This window comes from Mus pahari, chromosome X, assembly GCF_900095145.1.
Source record: "Mus pahari chromosome X, PAHARI_EIJ_v1.1, whole genome shotgun sequence".
Lineage (NCBI taxonomy): Eukaryota > Metazoa > Chordata > Mammalia > Rodentia > Muridae > Mus > Mus pahari.
In genome coordinates, this window is record NC_034613.1 from 5,230,453 (window position 1) to 5,248,065 (window position 17,613).

General features: G+C 47.8%; 1 protein-coding gene across 8 annotated transcripts in view; it reads right to left on the reverse strand.

Annotated features, from left to right (window-relative positions):
- Window positions 1-561: 561 nt before the first annotated feature.
- The window catches only part of Bcor (BCL6 corepressor), a 122,935-nt gene continuing 105,883 nt past the window's right edge, over window positions 562-17,613 (reverse strand). For 2 of the 8 annotated variants that reach the window (XM_021188249.1, XM_021188247.1), the window contains 9 exons: window positions 12,631-12,888; window positions 11,937-12,179; window positions 11,055-11,380; window positions 10,469-10,726; window positions 5,261-5,427; window positions 4,261-4,406; window positions 3,130-3,207; window positions 2,792-2,948; window positions 562-1,747 (listed from right to left, as the gene is read on the reverse strand). In XM_021188249.1, the coding sequence (XP_021043908.1) occupies window positions 1,456-1,747; window positions 2,792-2,948; window positions 3,130-3,207; window positions 4,261-4,406; window positions 5,261-5,427; window positions 10,469-10,726; window positions 11,055-11,380; window positions 11,937-12,179; window positions 12,631-12,888 (1,925 nt within the window). In that variant the 3' untranslated portion in view covers window positions 562-1,455. Of the gene's footprint in view, window positions 1,748-2,791; window positions 2,949-3,129; window positions 3,208-4,260; window positions 4,407-5,260; window positions 5,428-10,468; window positions 10,727-11,054; window positions 11,381-11,936; window positions 12,282-12,630; window positions 12,889-17,613 lie in introns of all 8 variants that reach the window. The other 6 variants (XM_021188248.2, XM_021188246.2, XM_029534018.1 and 3 more) reach the window with 4 other exon arrangements.

Consider the following 17,613-nt stretch of genomic DNA (forward strand, 5'->3'; position numbering starts at 1 on the left):
CAACAGCATTTCAGGGAAAAGCTCTCCTAAAAGACCAAGATGTATAATGGATGTGGCACTGCAGTAGATGAGGGTCAAAAGGAATGCAAGTGAGCCAGGGCAATCAAAGGAGAAAGGGCTAGAAGACCTGAGGCTGGGTATGCTGATACATGCCTATAACCCCAGCTACTCAGAAGGGTGACGAAGGATGACTGAATCTGAGCCCTGAAAGAAAGTGAGAGAACACTTTCTAAAATAAAAGTAGGGGTGGGTTCGTTCAATGGTAGTATAGTTGTTTAACAAGTGTGAGGGTCTGGTTTTGATCCCCAAAACCTCAAAAAGGGATGAGAGAGAGGGAGGGAGGGAGAGAGAAAGAGAGAGAGAGAGAGACCTAAGAATCAGACTCTTGGAATGAGATGATAAATCATATTCTCAGAATAGCTTCCCTAAAGGCCTTAGTCTACTTTGATTTGTGGAGACGAACTTGTTTACAAGTTGCCCACAGGGAATCCATCATCATCACATAAAGGAAACCCAGTGACAATGGGTAAGTACTTTCAGAATACAAAGGATGCAAAGTACTTCAATTTGCTCCTTTCCTCAACAGGTTTATTGCCTTTTAAGAAAAATTTTTGTAAAATATAAATACAAAGGCAGAGAATTTACTTACAAAGTTAAAACACAGATTTCAAACATAAACACACAATTCAGAAAATTTTAGTTTTATGTACATTTTCAAGCAACCTCAACATATTATGTTAGTTTTCAATATTTTACAGAGTACAGAAAAAAATAGCTCAAAGTCTTCTTTAAATAAGAGCATAAAATGTTTAAACATATAAACAATCCGGTTTGATGTGTGAAAAGTAATTTCACAGCTTTTAAATTAGGATACAAAAGTTTCTTACAATTAGTTGTTGTGTGTGGATATGGTTTGAATTTATATTACATACTACTGGATCATGTCCAATAGCATTTACCTGGTGTGAGCAGGTACTCTGTAAACAAAACATAAAAGTATACCACCACCAAGTGCCTTCACCCAACTCACTCCCGCAAACCAAACACATAGTCCTGACCACACAATACACCCATGGCCCGCCACCAGAGCTTTGTATGAAATTACGCCAAGCACAGAGCTCCTTTTCATTTATTCATTTATTCATTTATTTTTTTCTCCTTAGAAAAGAACAGAAAAGAAAAATGTTCCAAGTAAAAACGAACATACATTTCAAAGCATGTGTACACTGAAAAATAAAGACATTTCAACAGCTTCATAAAAACTGACTTAAAATTTTAGAAAGAAAACTCGGGCTTCTAGGTTCTTCTGACTGGAGTAACTTCTCTTATATAAAGAAGAGATATTTTCATATGTAATAGTGTCCTTTCTTTACAGAAATTGTTGTATTATGACACATATGCACAAGGATTAACACTATAACACACTGTACACAGTGGGTGGGCGGGGCAGGTGGCTCACCAGTAGTTTTCATGGCCCGTGTCACTAGGGTGGAGCCACTCCACAGAGGAGCCCAGCAGTGTCTGGAGCTCATTGGTGAATTCTACTAGATCCAGCAGCTCCTTGCTTTCAGGATTGAAGGCTTCCAGGTCTTTGGGGCAGGAGAACAAGAGACTTGTTGAGACCTGTCGGTAAAACTCCGTCTCTGCGATGGTGACAATCTCCAGATTGGGAAAATTGCTACGGAATATCCGGGAGGACATTTTCAACTTCTTGAGCACGTCTGAGAGCAGGAGCCAGTTTCGTGGCCTAGAAAATAGAAAGGGGTGGGGCTTAGATTTCTGGCCAAATGGAAAGGTACTATTGTACCCAGACTAATTTTGAGTACTAACCAGGGCCAGCTGTCTTCTGGTCAACCCTCCCACCCGCTCTCTCCCACCATAGCTCATCACTGGCCTTTAAGGTAAGGAGAGCAACTGCAGCTGAAAGAACTTAGGCCAGATCTCGTTTCCTATGAAGAACCTGTACTAGTCTTTGAACAAGCTTCACTGTGTGTGCTGTGGATGGAAACAAATGGAGAAAGTTCTGCTCACCTAGCTCTGGCTAAAACTTGCTTCATGCTTCTCTAGTAGACCCCCATAGTGACCCAACCCCTCTGACTTCTTCAAGGACCCTCACGGAACTGACAGATCACTCAACATGGAGGGCCAACCCTCCTCCCTTTTCCCAATTCCACTCCCACCCTTCAGTTCTCTGGTAGTGACACTTTTGACTTTTTGAGACTCTTAATAGCTACTTAACATCCTTTGGAATTTCTGTCACTGTTTGTGATGGCATATGTGTTTCTAGCTTCAGAGCCAAGGAGATTATTACTCATTAAACACTTTTGTCACCACATAGCACAGCATAGTAGTTTCTTGAGATGTACACCCCAGAGGACAGTATGAAGGTGCAGCAGCACATCCATAGGGGAAACATGGGATCTAACCAAATCTGAAGACACATTAAGGACTCCAAGTGTGACTGTCCTATTCTTAGATAAGGAGGGAGGTCATCACTACAACCCAATTATACCTCAAGTCTTGGGGGAGTTCCTAGGGTGATCTGTTTGGGGATGGGTGACAACTTTAATATCCAAGATGATGGCTCTAAGCTCCTGCTTTCTCATGAGGGCAACCTATACCATGCTATGGTTAAGCCCCACTTCTACTGGGCATTAATAAGCATCTGGACCCTAAGCCAAAGCTTGCTGACAGCTAAGGAGCCACCCACTCATCTACCTTCATCTGCCTAATGGGACAAACTGCCTTAGAAGCAACTTGACCACTTTGTGCCAGAGATAGCCATGCTTACCCCTGAGCGACGGACACTTGGATGTTATAACATGGCAAGAGGGAGCTTTCGGCAAACTCAAACTCAAACAAATCGCTATAGGTCTCCTCTTCCTCATCTGGATCTTCCGGTCCTGGGGGATTAGCCAAAACATCGTACCCACTTTCGTCATCTGGTTCTAATGTATGACAAATGAGAGAGAGGGATCCGTTAGCTACAGAAGATTTCAGCCGAACCACCACACCCAGACCTCTAACAATCTTCTCCAGCAACCAAGTTCTTCCAGTGCCCACCTCCCTCCCTCGGGGTAGGCATAAACATTGGAAGCCATCCACTCCCCACAGTACAATGCTGCTTACCGCACACAGAGCTGCCATAGAACTCCCAAGCGCCGCTGGTGTCATCTTCACTACGACCCTGCAGGTCATTTAAATAGTCTGCAGAGAAACAGGGGGTAGTGATGGAAGATCAAATACACTGGCAAACTAGGTATGGTGTCGCACAACTATAATCCCAGAAAGTTTGAGGCCAGCCTGTGCCCCACTATGGGATCCTGTCCCCACACAAAACAAAACCCCATTTGACAATAACAAAATGCTGATCTACTTAGGGTGCATTTCCCCTAGGAACTCATGATAGGCTATTTTGTGAATGGGTCTGCAAGTAGCCTCTCAATTCTTAGAAGCCCTCTGTGGTACATAACTGTCTATCCTGACTTGCTGAGGGGCAGGCCACCCTGGCCTACCAAATGAGAGCAAAGAAGCTGAGCAGCTTTTGCATATAAAACCAAGGAAGAACTGTATCTTTACGCCTCATCTCCGATCAACTGAGGAACTTCTCCCAGTAAGTCCAACTCAAGATGGGCATGAGCAGGGGTCATGGGCCAGCTGAGGGAATTCTTTCCCAGAATGTCTGATAAGGAATGCAACCTTAAGTGCCCGACAGTCATAAAACCCTCTGTGCTTCTGTTTTGGGGAATCACATAACACCTTAAAAGATGGCTTTATCCTAAGACCAAACAACATCACCCCAAACTGCATGCCCAGGAGATTGTGTGATTACATACAGACTTGCTATGTAAACTTGTGGACCATACTTCAGGGAAAAGGAGATTTCTAGAAAGGGAAACTAAACAAACAAACAATCAAAGAACGCTACCACAAAGAAGCCAAATGGCCTCACTATAACAGGATTAGACCATCAAAAACAAAAAAACAAAAAACAACAACAAAAAAACTTTGCTTTCTGCCTAGTCACACCCAAATCAAAATATGCAGTTCCCATCTCTTCCATCAACCCCTTGGTGTGAGTGAGAGCCCAGGGCTTTCCCTATGCTAAGCAAGTGTTCAACTATCAGGCCTTCATCTAGTAGATGCATAATCTTCCATCCTTATGTTCTCAGAGTATCTAGGACTGTAGGTGACTGAAACCATACTGTGCACAGGTGAGTCAAACTTTTGAATAACATTATTCATTGGACTATATCATACCTGTTAAAAACTTTTCCATAAGTTCACTGTGGGTCATTTTCATGATGGTTCTCCCTGAGTATGTGGCCAAAGTAGGGTCAGCACCATAGGAAAGAAGCAATCGGACAATTTCTAAGTGATCATTCTCCACAGCATCATGCAGAGGCCTGGGAAGAGACATACAGTGGCAATAAGCGTGTGTGAATACACACACACACACACACACACACCACCTCCTAAGCTAGAAGCAAAGACACACCACCTACAGTGAGCACCCGGGTGCAGTATCACTACCATTGGACATATAAATGACTAGCTCAAAGTCAAAGAAGCAGCTCTCCTCTAAAGGACCAGTGAAGGGACTATTTCAGGGTCAGCTCTCAAGTACACAGCTATTTTATCCTTAGGCCTAAGGAAGAACTTAAGTCTATGATGAAAGTGTCTTAAGGGCCTGACAGTGGTATATTCAAAGGAGGGCACAGGAGTCAATGTTATTAGGAAATCATGACACTCAGGAGGCAGAGGCAGGCAGATCTCTGAGTTCAAGGCCAGCCTGCCCTACAGAGTGAGTTCCAGGATGAGCAAGGCTACACAGAAAGACTGTCTCCAAACAAAACAAAACAAAACAAAACAAAACAAAACAAAAGCCTAAAAGACTCACAGGTTACCTTTAGCTGTCTATGCCCCGTCTCCCAGCAGTATACCCCTCAAGATGCTGTGCTGACTCAGAGCTGAGGTCAGTTCAGGGTTTGAAAAGGCAGCACCCCTCTGACTCTTCAGGAAGACATAGCCTCCATGGAGGTTCCTGGTCTGTGGGAGAACTACAGACCTGGCCAAGACTAGGAGGGGTTTGTCTACACCTGCCAGGAAAATCTGTTCAGTTCACTTCTAGACTGGAATCTGTGCAGGTGCGATTTGCTCTCTCCCTCTCTCTCGGGGGTTTCCTGCATCCCCCTAGAGCTACTGTCTGCTCCTCTGAAGGAAGGATGAGGATGCAAGAAGAACAAGACACACCACTGACCTGGTTCCATCCTGGGCACTGCAGTTGACATCAGCGCCATATTCAAGGAGGTGGCGCACGATGTTGAGCCATCCCCTGGCGCAAGCTTCATGCAGAGCACAGTAGCCAGCATTGTCTCGATGATTGACATCACAGACCTTGTTCTCCAGGCAATATAAGACCACTTCCTGTAGGGAGGGAACGGCAAATACCATCTGATCACCACACAGTTACCTCACAAGGACGACTTCATAGTTCTAAGATTGCACACTGGGGGGGTGGGGGGGAGCCTGAGAACTCACTGTGGTTTGGGTGGTGTCTGGATGCTTATGGAGGGGCTCTGTGTGGCTCAGTGCTGAGGGAGCATACAGAGACTCAGCTGCAAAGGGCTCATTCAAAGCCAGGCATGCCAGGCATGGTGGCTCCCACCTGTAATGGCTAACACTCAGGAGGTTGAGGCCACCGGACACACAAGAACCGGAAACTGGTCTAAGATATACCGTGAGACCCTGCCTCAACAGAAACAAATCCAAGGGTGCATTCACCTGTATAATGGCATTTATGTTTCACAGGGCCATTAGAGATAATGAACAGCCAAGTTTAGATAAAAGTGAGGGTGATCAAAGGGAAGCAAAATGGAAACGTCACCACAACCTGCAACCCAGGGCGGATCAGGCAGATTCCAGCCCTGTGTACAGACGGGAGGCAGAGGCTGGGCAGCCAGGCCTCTTAGATATCACCAGGAGTGGCATGAAGCTAAGTGAGGTGGTATACACCTGTAATCCCAGCACTCAAGAGACTGAGGCAGGGAGATGACTTTTATTAAGTTTGAAGCCAGCCTTAATGGCAAGCCTGGGATATAAAGCAAAATCCACTCTTAAAAACATAGAAACACCCCCCCCCAAAAAAAAGACAGGTGTGGAAAAAAGGCATACAGAGAGCTGGGGAGACAATAGTTAGCAGGAGAGTCTTTGCTTGCCAGGCCATACTCTGGGCTTTATTCAGTCACACCACCAAGGACACTAAGACCTCAAATGACGCCACCTTTCCTCACTTCTCATTCTACTCAAGACTGAATCAATGAAATACACTCTTATTTACCTAAGTCAGTGACAAGAATCAGATAGATCACATATTAGAACAAAATAGAACAAGCCCGCCCCTCCCCCTCTGCAGAAGGCGCTCAGTGTCAAGAGTTTGCATCCAAATCACTGTTATTAATCTCAGTTCTTTAGCATGTTAAAATATTAATATGAGCCACTCCCAGTAAGCACGGCAGTAATTTATTCCATGTCTTATTACCATGATTAAGCAAGTTTTCAAACACATTGAACAGTATCTGTCGTCAGGAAACAGGTTACGCTATCTTCCTCTAAGTCATGCCAAGTAGATTGGTCCTAACTTCTAAGAATGGGGGTAAGTGTGGGGGTGGCCTAACACATGGCCTATCAGGGAAAGGGAAACCTCACAGGTAACACTGGGGAAACTTATCTGTTAGACATAAAACAGGGCTCCTGCTGGCCACTCACAGACACGAGGTGGGTTGTGAAAAAAATCTCTTATGCCCTTTCTAGGACAGCTCAGTCAAAGGTAAGGGTCACTTTGGTCCTAACTAGAATGTTCCAGATGCCTCCCTGTGAGCCTAAAGCTGCATGCTGGGAAATCTGACCATCTGTGCCCTGCTGCTTCAGGTCGCCACGGCGGCTCCTTTCTAAAACAGGGGAGGAAGAGAAAAGACATGCCTGGCATGGTGTTTCTTCCTTCAGGTTCTAACCTGCCAGAAAGCCCACAATGCTCCGAGCTCCCAGGCCACCTGCCCTGAGCACCGGTATCTAGGATACAGCATGAAGCTGCTGCTCTTTTAGCAGGCCCTCACTAGCCAGACTCGAGTGGACGGCTGCAATCTAATGAGCTGTGTGCCCCGGCCAGGAAGAGACCTCGTCACGTGACTCTGGGATCAGCCAGCACCACTGACTGCTGTGCAAAGATCAATTTCTGTGGATCCCGGCGGTCTGCCCGGTGTCCTCTCTCAACCCAGGCTTTATTTGTTCTGACAATTATGGCCCTCACCTGGAAGCCTACCTTGCTACAGGGCTGATCTGAGGGAACCTAGAAATGAAAGAAGCCAGAGCAGAAGGCCAAGTCAATTCACTCTTTTCCCGGAGGAAGGCTGGAAAGGTAGCAGTGGCCACACACTAGGTGAGAGGCATTTGCCATGGCCTATCCTCACTTAGCTGCACTGATGTCACTTGGCCTGAGATCTTGCCCCACACCATTCTCCACAGCCTAGGAAGAAAAGTGGGAGTGTTCTCATCCAACACTCTGGGAGACTGTGGTCCAGAGGGGTTAAGATTCCCAACCAAGGGAAAATATTCGACTCATCACTCACACCAATTCCCAGGTCTGCTGGGAAGCCTCGAAAAGCCCAATGAAAAGCTCAGGCTAGAGGACTTCAATCCAGCTGTTATCAGCAGTGTCCCTCTGACCCCATTGCTGGGGTCATGCAAGCTAATACCACTCTCCTAGATGGGAGGGTGGCCTCTTTACAGATGCCAACTGCTGTTCCCAACAGAGAATGGGGAAGATGTGTGCCTGCCTGATACATTTCTCTGTTATTTTCTGCATCAGAAATGGGTGTTTGAAGGACAACCCACCCATTCCTAAACAAAAATCAAACAGTTTTTGTTGGACAATTCTGTTAAGAGGCCATAAGCCGAATGCCATTAACCGCAAAATGTAACCATAAAGGCCATAAACTCGACATTGTTAATTAATTAAATGCCTCATTAACTTTTTTAAAAACATGATTTATTTAATTCATAGAAAATTTTAACCATCACCACTAAATGCACAAGCATGTGGTTGCATGCTGGCATTTTAGCTAGAGAAATAGAAGCCTTCTTAGTAGGAGACAAGCAACATTCAGTGTGCCTGGCCTGCCTGCCTGATCAGTGGTTAAAACACCCCTGAAGAGATGGGGTGCTGTAAACCCCTAGACCCACATTAGCTGAAAGAGAATGAGGGTCGGGTGAGAGGAATTTCCTTTTTACTGTACTTTTAGGAAACAACAGTGGTAAAGTTCACTGCTGGAAAAACTCCATAGCTGCAGGTTTCCAACAGTTCCCTACAAGACCAGGAAATTGTCCTTCATTTAGAAAGTTTGAAATTGCCGCATCTGAATGGCATATCATCCAACACCTTAAATTCTGCCAAAAGAAACCCAGGAAAGGCAGACTCTGGGTGAGTGAAATGGTTAACATTAACAGTTAAAACACAGGGGACTGAAATTTACATATTGAAAGTTCCACGTGCCAGCATGGAGAAGTTCAGTAAATATTCCCCGGGCCATCAAAGGAACAGAGCCTAAGAAAGTGCTCCTTCGTGGAGCCTCAGACCTACGGGCTGCATAACAACTATTCCTTAGAGAAGCCACAAGGGTCTCTTGAGCCTCACCATTTCTCTTTGCAAAGGAGTAAGACCTTTGGAAATGATGCGGAGATCAAAGAGCTAAGAAAGCAGCCTTGTTTCTCTATGAGCAAAGAAGCCTGCTGCCCTTGAGGGAACCCTCGTTCCCTCACCGGCTCCTTTGGTGAGCTTGCCAGAAGCCCAAGTGTAGCACTGGTGAAGCCCCTTGAAAGGAAATCGATGCAGAGCATGCAGCCTCACCCGTGTCCAAGGTGGCCATGCTCTCTGCTTGCGGTTGAACAACCAACGGCCACTTGCACTGAAACCACAGTAACTGAGCTGATAACCAATCTTTCCTTCTAGCTATCTCTAAGATAGTCCTGAGACATAAAACAGAGATGTGTTCATGCAAACAACAGCACACACAACCAGAAACACAAATGCACCCAAGGATCATCCTTCCCGCAAGTTCCCACCCACAAAGCTACAATTTGCAGGCTGGAATCTCCTCCACTGGTTATTGTAGGGCTAGGTGGTCCCACCTCGAAGGACAGTGGTTATCAGAATGAAAGTAAGGAAGCCAGGGTGCTGGCTAAATCCTGCTGGCCCTAGCCTACTGTGGGCCAGGGTAGTCACCCTTTTCCTTCACACCTCCACACGCAGCTTGCTGAACTGCATTTCATTTTGACCATCCAACTCCCAGGGGCTGATGTCAGCATTAGAAAAAAAAAAAGGCCTTTGCCCCGTGGGCTATTGAACCACAATTTCAATTGGCAAGTGGGTGTGGCGGGCATACAGGGGCAGAAATAGGCGGTTAGCTCCAGGAGGTTCTGAACTGCAGAAAGGGTCCTCCTGGAGCCTTTGGAGAGAAGAGTCCAGCCGGGGAGGTGGTGATGGGACAGGGCTAGGATTTACTGTCACTGTTCAGGGTCAGTATCTTTCCAAGTTCTGTAGTCCCCCTGCAACTTTCCTCAGCCGAAAGTGCAGATAACAGCAGTTGCCAGCCCAAAGAAGATGAGAGGGAAAATGAGTTACTATGGATCATGCAGGCTTGGGAACACACTCAGGCGGGCCAACACTGAGGGCACAGGTCCAGTTGGCAGCAGTGAGTTTGGGGCAGAGCCCCTCAGGCTGCCTCCCTCTCTCAGATATCATTCCAGTCAGGGCTGCTTTCCCCACCACAGTGGGTCCACGCAAATCGTCCCCACAGTCACTTCCGACCCCTCAAGACCACCTTTCTACCAGCAATAGCATAAGCCACCTTAAATAGAGCTAATCGCTTCTCTACACCTCTGTTAATCACAAACCAAAAGAAATCATTACAATTTACCTCAGTCGCCAAGTCCTGGATTATGTCAGACTTTCTATCAGAGCTAAGGGAGCAAGTGTGGCATAGCTGGTCTACCTGCCTGAACAAGAACTGAACATCCGAGGCTTTTCTTCTTCTACCCGGACAGACCTAGTTACCAAAGAGCCAACAGCCGGGCATGGTGGTGCACGCCTTTAATCCCAGCACTCGGGAGGCAGAGGCAGGCGGATTTCTGAGTTTGAGGCCAGCCTGGTCTACAGAGTGAGTTCCAGGACAGCCAGAGCTATACAGAGAAACCCTGATTCAAAACAAAAAACAAAAGACAAAACCAAAGAGCCAACAGCCAGAGTGGTTCTGATACAAACATCCTGCTTGCCCTTGGAACACCTCCTGATGTAGAGGGGCTGGGCTCCAAGCCCTTCCCTGAAGCTCCTGCACCCAGCCAGCAGCAGCAGCAGCAGCAGCAGCAGCAACTGGATGCTTCAGATCCTGAGTACCCACAAGTACACACTCACCTCATAGCCTAGCCGGGCAGCCCGCTGCAGGAGGGTCTCGCCAGCATTCTTATTGACAATAAGTCTCCGAGCTTCTGGTGGCATGGGGCGAGACTGGGTGGTCTCTTGAGGAGAATTTGAGCATGGCAGCTGGGTGGCCTGGGTGGCCGGTAGCAATTGTTGCAGCCGGTCAAAGGGCTTTGGCTCCTGCTTGGCTGGTGGTGACAAATCGTAGTCCGAACTGGGCTCAGGTCGTTTTCTGAATCTCCGCACAGTCATCTGTCACAAAAGTAAGCAGTATGCACAGGTAAGACTGTGACCCTTTAACACCCCCATTGCTGCTTCTCCCTTTCCTCTTCCAGAGTGATAAACCCACAGAGAAAGACACCTTTCTTTCTTTTCTTTTTTTTTTTTTTTTTAGGAAGGGGGGTCTATCAAAGGAGGGATGGGGTGGGGTTTCACTCTTACTACTTTAAAACTTCATGGCCACCCAGTGCATATGACCCTCTAAGACAGGAGAGGTGTAAAGGGAGTGTAGTCCAGGAAGATGGGAGCTTCCTCCATGAGAAGCAGGCACAAGGGGGGGAGCAGGGCAGAAGGTAGGTACCTTAGTGTCAGTGTTCTCCACATAGTAGTCTCCTGTGATCTGCAAGCTTCTCCTGGACTCCTGAGGTATCAAGTGCTTGGTTTTGCACAGTCTCTTCCCGGATGGCTTCTCGATGTTGTCTGTGTATTTTTGCAGCGGGGAGGCAGCCTGGCAACCCTCGTCCTCCTCTGTGCACAGCACATCTGTCTTCTGGCTTTCTTTAATTTTCTGCTGCTTGGCAGGCAGCCTTGAGGCTGGCGTGCAGCTTGGCTGAGTCTGCTTTTTGCCACTTGCATTGGTGGATGAAAGGCTCTTCATGGGCGGAGAGCCGGAGAGCACAGGCAAGCCTAAATACGGAGGGGGCGGTGCCGGGCGGGGGAGGGGGAGAAGAAGCAGGCGTTACACAGTTGTAGCCGATGCAGAAAGAAAAGCCCATTGTTAGCACTGATCACTGGAGCGGCTTCAGTTTTTAAAGATATACCAATTATGTTTTCAAAGCATTAATATTTTAATTATCCCACATTCAAATGGCAAATAGGTTAACCCTCAAAATGCCAAGTGGTAAGTTTCTTCAAAGGGCCAGGACAAGAAGACCAAAACTGGTTCTTCCTGCTCTCCCCCACCCACTGGGCTCAGGTGCTCACAAATCCCGATGACTGAGGCAGCCTGAGCCTGGAAGGATTATTCGCAAGGTTGTGGGGCCACCCAGCCTTCCCTTCCTGCCCAGCCATATACTGGGAAATCAGGAGGGAAGTGGAAAGAAGACAGGCAATGGGGGTGTTCAAGGACATCACCCAAAAGCCACAACCTTGGATGGCCCAAGTCCCCGTGTTCCCACGGAATGCATGACCTAGCCTCTAGAAGCACAGTTGAGTAGCCAAGAGGCGACCGGTCTCTGCATACCTTGCTCATTGTCACAGGATTTGAGCGACTCTTCAGACCAGCCTCTGTTGCCTTTGGCCTCTGCCTTTTTCCTGCCAGGCTTCTCTTCAGTGATGTTAGTCCCCTGGGAGGTGACCTCAGGCTGAACAGCCTGGGCCACTTCCTTCCTGCTTTGCCGGCCAGGTTTGCTCTCAGCTGCCGACACCTGCTGCTCCCACCGTTCTCTAAGGTGCAGCAAGTGGCGTTGCTTTTTAGGATGGAGCCCTGTTAATTCAATGCACACCTTCAGGTTGGTCAGCTCATTACAATGTGGGTCTTCTAAGTGGTTAGAGGAACTGTTTGTCATTTCCCTCTCAGGCCAGTCATCTAATGGAGAAATAACTACAAATTAATCAAAAAGCCCCATGGGGAGGAAAAAAAAAACTGTCTTACATAGCACCAATGGGGTGGGGGAGGGGAAGGGTGTGGCCACTGTCTCTGCTTGGCAGGTCACTTTCTTTTTCTTTGGCTGCCTCTGGGTTTGGAGGGAGGGGAGGTGGGTGCCGCCTCCCCAGGGCTTCAGGAGGCGTTGTGGGAGTGGCAAGCTGTCTATGGAGGGAGAGGGAGAGGTGCTGCAATAACCCCACTGTGACCCCACACAAGCACACTCAAGTGCGCCCTCTGCGGCTGCATGCAAAGGCCTCCCAAGCAGGCAGCGGGAGCGGGCCATACTCACCTTTGGAGATCCGTCTCCGCTTGGCTTTCAGAGGGTCCTCAGCTAGCTCTTCCACAGCGGTCTCAGTGTGGGTGCTGTCACCTGACAGTTTGCGTTTCCTATCTAGCCGGAGGGTGGGGCTGTGTGGCGTGTCCACCACCCCCTGGTCAGTGGGTGGCTCACTCACAGGCGGCCTCTCCAAGAAATACTTTTCCACAGGAAGATCTTGGTCCTCTGGGGCTTCAAAGAGATCATGTTTGTTTCCAGAGGTGTACTCACCTGTGAGGACAGACAGAAATTCAGAAATCAAGATCTAGTTCCCTACATGGAGGCAGGCTATGGGGAGAAGGCAGGACAGTCTCAGCCAAGGCCATGGTGATGAACACCTCACAGGTCTTGGGAGACAGATCCTCGCCCATTAGGAACATGGAAGCAGGATAATCAGAACTTTCCAGAGAAAGGGCATGCCAAAATGAGTCAGCAAGCTAAGGTACTTTGTCTTCCTAACCTTTTCGTAGTTGGGAGCTAGGGGAACCCAGAAAGGGCTGAGGTACCCCAACCAAGTCTCAACCGAGTCTGGTTAAACTAAAAAAAAAAAAAAAAAAAAAAAAAAANAAAAAAAAAAAAAAAAAAAACCTTCGGGAAGCATCTCTTAGGTCATGATTTGGAGACACAGGGGATTGTAGTAAAAGACGAAATAGCCCCAAAATGTCATTTACCCAAGGGACAACATCTATGTTTACTTGAACAGACAAAAGATGATGAAAACTGAGGGATGCGGATGGGAGAGTGTTGAAAAAAAAGCCCAGGACCTGGATGGGCAAGAGGGAGCAAAGAACCCTGCAGAGCCAGGGCTGCTGGGAGAAGAGGACCAAGCAGAACCAAAGGCAAGGATGCTGCTACAACTTCAAAGGGCTCAATCTGATGGCTGCCAACAGAAAGTCCTATCACTGAATTGGGCTGCTTCTCCCATTTAATGTCCAAAATCGGGGATTCCCACGGGGACTCAGATCACCTAATCTGTGCTCTTTCTCTCATGCAAACATCTATAGACAAGACCTCACCCCCTTAACAGTCTTTTGTAGTGCCCTGGCAAACATTAAGTGTTGGCTCCAGCTCCCCAGGGCTCCTTCAGTTCTCTGTGGTAGACCAAGGGACAAGAGGGCCAGTAGACACCTACGGTGCCTACCCTTTCCCTGAACCACCATAGCCCTACACCACTTCCGAATTGTTGTAACCAGGAACTAGCCCACGACTTGCTCTGGGATGGCAGATTTCCCAATATCCAACAAAGTGTAAGCACTACAGGAACCAGTAAGCTGCCTCAGTGGGTAAAAGTAAGCCTGGGGAAGTGGGTTCCACTCCTGGGGACCTACATGGTGGAAGAATTGTCGTCTAGCCTCCAAATACGTATTGTGACACACGTGTTCACACACAACAACAACAATAACAAAACCCACTATGTAACAACCACCATAAGGCTCAGTGCTTGCCATGGATCACTAACATGGCCCCACAGGTTCCTGGGGGTGTGGGTCTGGCATTTTGGTGGCACTGCAGGAGTCATTTTGCCGGTGAAATAAACATTCACCTCATAGAATGAGCGCAATACATTTGAAATTCCACCCCTACTTCCGACCAGCTCTGCTCATGCATCATCGACTTTTCTCAAGGGCAATCCAGCATTGAGTGGCTGTCAGGTGCGAGTGAGCAGCACCTTAGGGAACGTTGTACTGGATCCAATCTGAGCTAAGGAATGACTACATGTCCTCATGGTGGTAGAGACAGAACAGCCAGTGGCTGGATCCCTTGTATGCCATGTCACTGCAGTTCTCTGAGTACTTATAACTCAAGGACATGGTCAAAGCCGGTCTTCGGCAATGTCAATGTCCAGCCCTAAGGCTTGATGGCAACCAGTGAAGGCATGCAGACTGCCAAAGACCACTGTACTCAGTGTGGCAGGGGTCTCATTTGTGCTAGTCACTCTGTGACCCTCTTAACTGCTCTGTCACTAATAGTACACCACTTTACAACTTGGCCACGCTGAGCTATAAAGTGGGAACATGATGACCAGCTGCCTCTCCTCTTCCTTCCTCAACCCTAGCTGCTCAGGGAAAAGGGAAGGGCCAGAGAAATTATTTATGCAGGATCCTTATACCAGCTCAAATTTACCCCAGAATTTTAACGTGTACCTCGTTCGCCTCTCCCTTTTGTAGGTGATGTGAAAGGAAGGTGATGTCTGGGTGATGTCATAGCTGCCTATGGATGGAATCAATCACTATCAGACAGCAACATCTTTAGTGTGGGGCCTTTCCCAGATTTCAATGCCCTGTCTTATCCCGTTCCATCATCACATCCCCCTTGCCAATCAATCGCTAAGACTCTCTCTGCCCTGAGTATTTTATATTCACTTCCTAGTCTTAACAGTTGAACTCTGGGTTTCGAGTAGGCACCTGCATCACTGTCTAAGCTATCTTTCCTGGGGAGCAAAATGCTTTTAGCCTCACTGTCAACTCACAACAGTGAAATGAAGCTTATCGCAATCAGTTGACCTTTTGCCCAAAGTGCCCTGGCAAAACCACTGGGAAGACTATTGCATGGGCTGGCATCAGCTGAGAGGGGCCTGCCTCCTTTCTTTACTATCTTTATTCTTGGCTATCTCATCCTTCTCTGGGATTTTCCCATCTGAGCAAACCTGCACACAGGGGGTGCGCCCACCACTCCATTACCATCCATGCCTCCTTGACAGGGAGACTGGCTCCTTCAACTCGTCATCATTCTTCATCCATCTGGCCACTGTATTCCTGACCCTTGGAGGCTGTGAATTGCTGTGTGGCAAGTCCCTCTCCGCCTCATCCTGAGGAAACTCCAGAGAAGGGCCTACTGTTCTCTCTACATCCCAATTACCATCAAGCAGTCTCACTAAGAGATTCACACTAGTCCACACACCATCAGCATAGCCAGCTTCTCCTCCCTTCTTCAAATCCCTAGAAACCTCTGTGCATCCTTCCTCCAAGCCTCTTAGGGCAACAATTCTCATTCCCTTCAGTGATGCCCCCAAAGGTCTGCACTAGGGTGATTTTCCAGGGTGATTTTCCAGGAGCTAATAACAATCTTGAAGCAAACATACCTCTACTGCCATTAGCTATAGGATGCTCTGCATCATTCCCAAATACTTTCACTTGGACCTCTACAAATGGGGCCAGTCCAACCACTACCAACAAGATTACCCTTAGAGCAAAAAAGATGGGCCAAAAGAGAACAAGCAACAGAGGCCCTAACCACCAGGCTTTACTACCTACCACTACTCTTTCTGTTGGCCTCTAGGTCACGCCATGTAGGCGGATGCGGGTGTGGCTATTTGATACCCGCTCCCTATAGCATGGTCATGACTTACAGCACATATATCCCATAATTTATTATGACTGTGCTGCCATACTATACCTTGTAGAAGCATCGCCATGGCAACATTTACAAATCACCATGGCAACAAAGCAACTTCATCACTGTGGCAGCCATGCCCAGTGAGCCCTAAACAAGACTTCTGAGGGTCATCCTAGATGTCATTCCCCTCTGCAGGTAGCTAGCTCTGTCACCCACAACTGAGCAGAGTAGGTGATCAATGCCAAGGCATCTCTCTAGTTCATAAAGCATGCTGGTGCTGTCCTGGGGGAAGAAATTCCCCAGATGAGAAGTTCCCACAAAACCCCTTGACTCTAGCCTCCTCTAGTCCCTGCTCAGACTCTCCTTTAGCAGGTTCCAGGTCGACCCCACCCAAGAGACTGGCAAAGCAGCTCATGTTCAGCAAAGACCAAGTTAATGCTTCCTTGCCCTTCCCCATCTCTAAAATGTCATGGAGGATTCCTTCCCATGAATCGTCAGATGTGAAGGGAAACACTTAACTCATTCGATCAATTTCGACCATCATGTAACTCAGCCACCATACCAAAGAGGGCAAATGAAGATCCTGACCATGCCCCCTCCCAACAAGATGCACCCACCATCTCAGAGCAGAGGGGCTCCCTCAGAAGGGGAAGGGAACAGAGGCTGTCAATACATGCCTATAACCCCAGCATCCAAAAGGGTGAGGGAAGAGAACTAAGGCCAGCCTGGGCTACCTGGTAAGATTTGTATTACTCTATTCCCACCAAAACAAACAACAAAACCAAAAAGGAATAGGTAGAGTTTAGAATCCTGTCCCCTCTACTCCAAATCCCTACCCTAGTTCTCCTAAGCTTAGATGTAGCCATGATCCGCCCCCCCCAGTCCCCCTCCTGTCACATCTATAAGTCCTAAAGGTAGGCAAGTATGGGGATAGGAACATTTTTCCTTCTTGAAAAACCAGCCTTTTGCACCTAACCTACAAAGCATTTGATGGCAATTTTTGGCTCTTACAAGTGGCGGGAGCCCTGTTCTGGTACCCCCCCCCCAAATAGCTCATTGTCTGAGCCTTGGAGGGGCCCCTCAAGCCACTCCAAAAACAAAATTAAGTGGGGAGGAGGTGGACCTCCGAGGCAGGTAGGTGGGAGGCCTCACAGATTCTTATCTGAGGGCAGTGGCCACTTGGGGCCTGGCTCCATTACTTGAAAACTTTAAAAAAAAAAAAAAAAAAAAAAAAGGCCAGAGGCTGGAAGCCATCCAATCTCTCAACTTCTTACAGCATCTCTTAGTGTTAACTCAGAACAAAGGGGACTCCCACTGGAGCTAGCTCCTCCATTCTGGAAACACCTTGCCTACTTCGCAGCTCCTTAGGGGCGCCTTCCTCACCAAGCGCCTCACAAAGCACTGGCGAGTCCACTGCTTTGTGCCCACTCGGAGCACCTTTGCCACTTCACCCAAGAGCAGCCATGAACACATCTTTTGACAGAGGCCGTTCAAGAGTCCCTTGGGCAAGGGCGTCACTTGCTTGCCATAAAAACTACCTTTTTATTTAGGACTAACTCACAGCAACCCTTCTTGGGTTCACACCAGCCATAGCGTTTTCTGGACCTTAAAGATGAACTG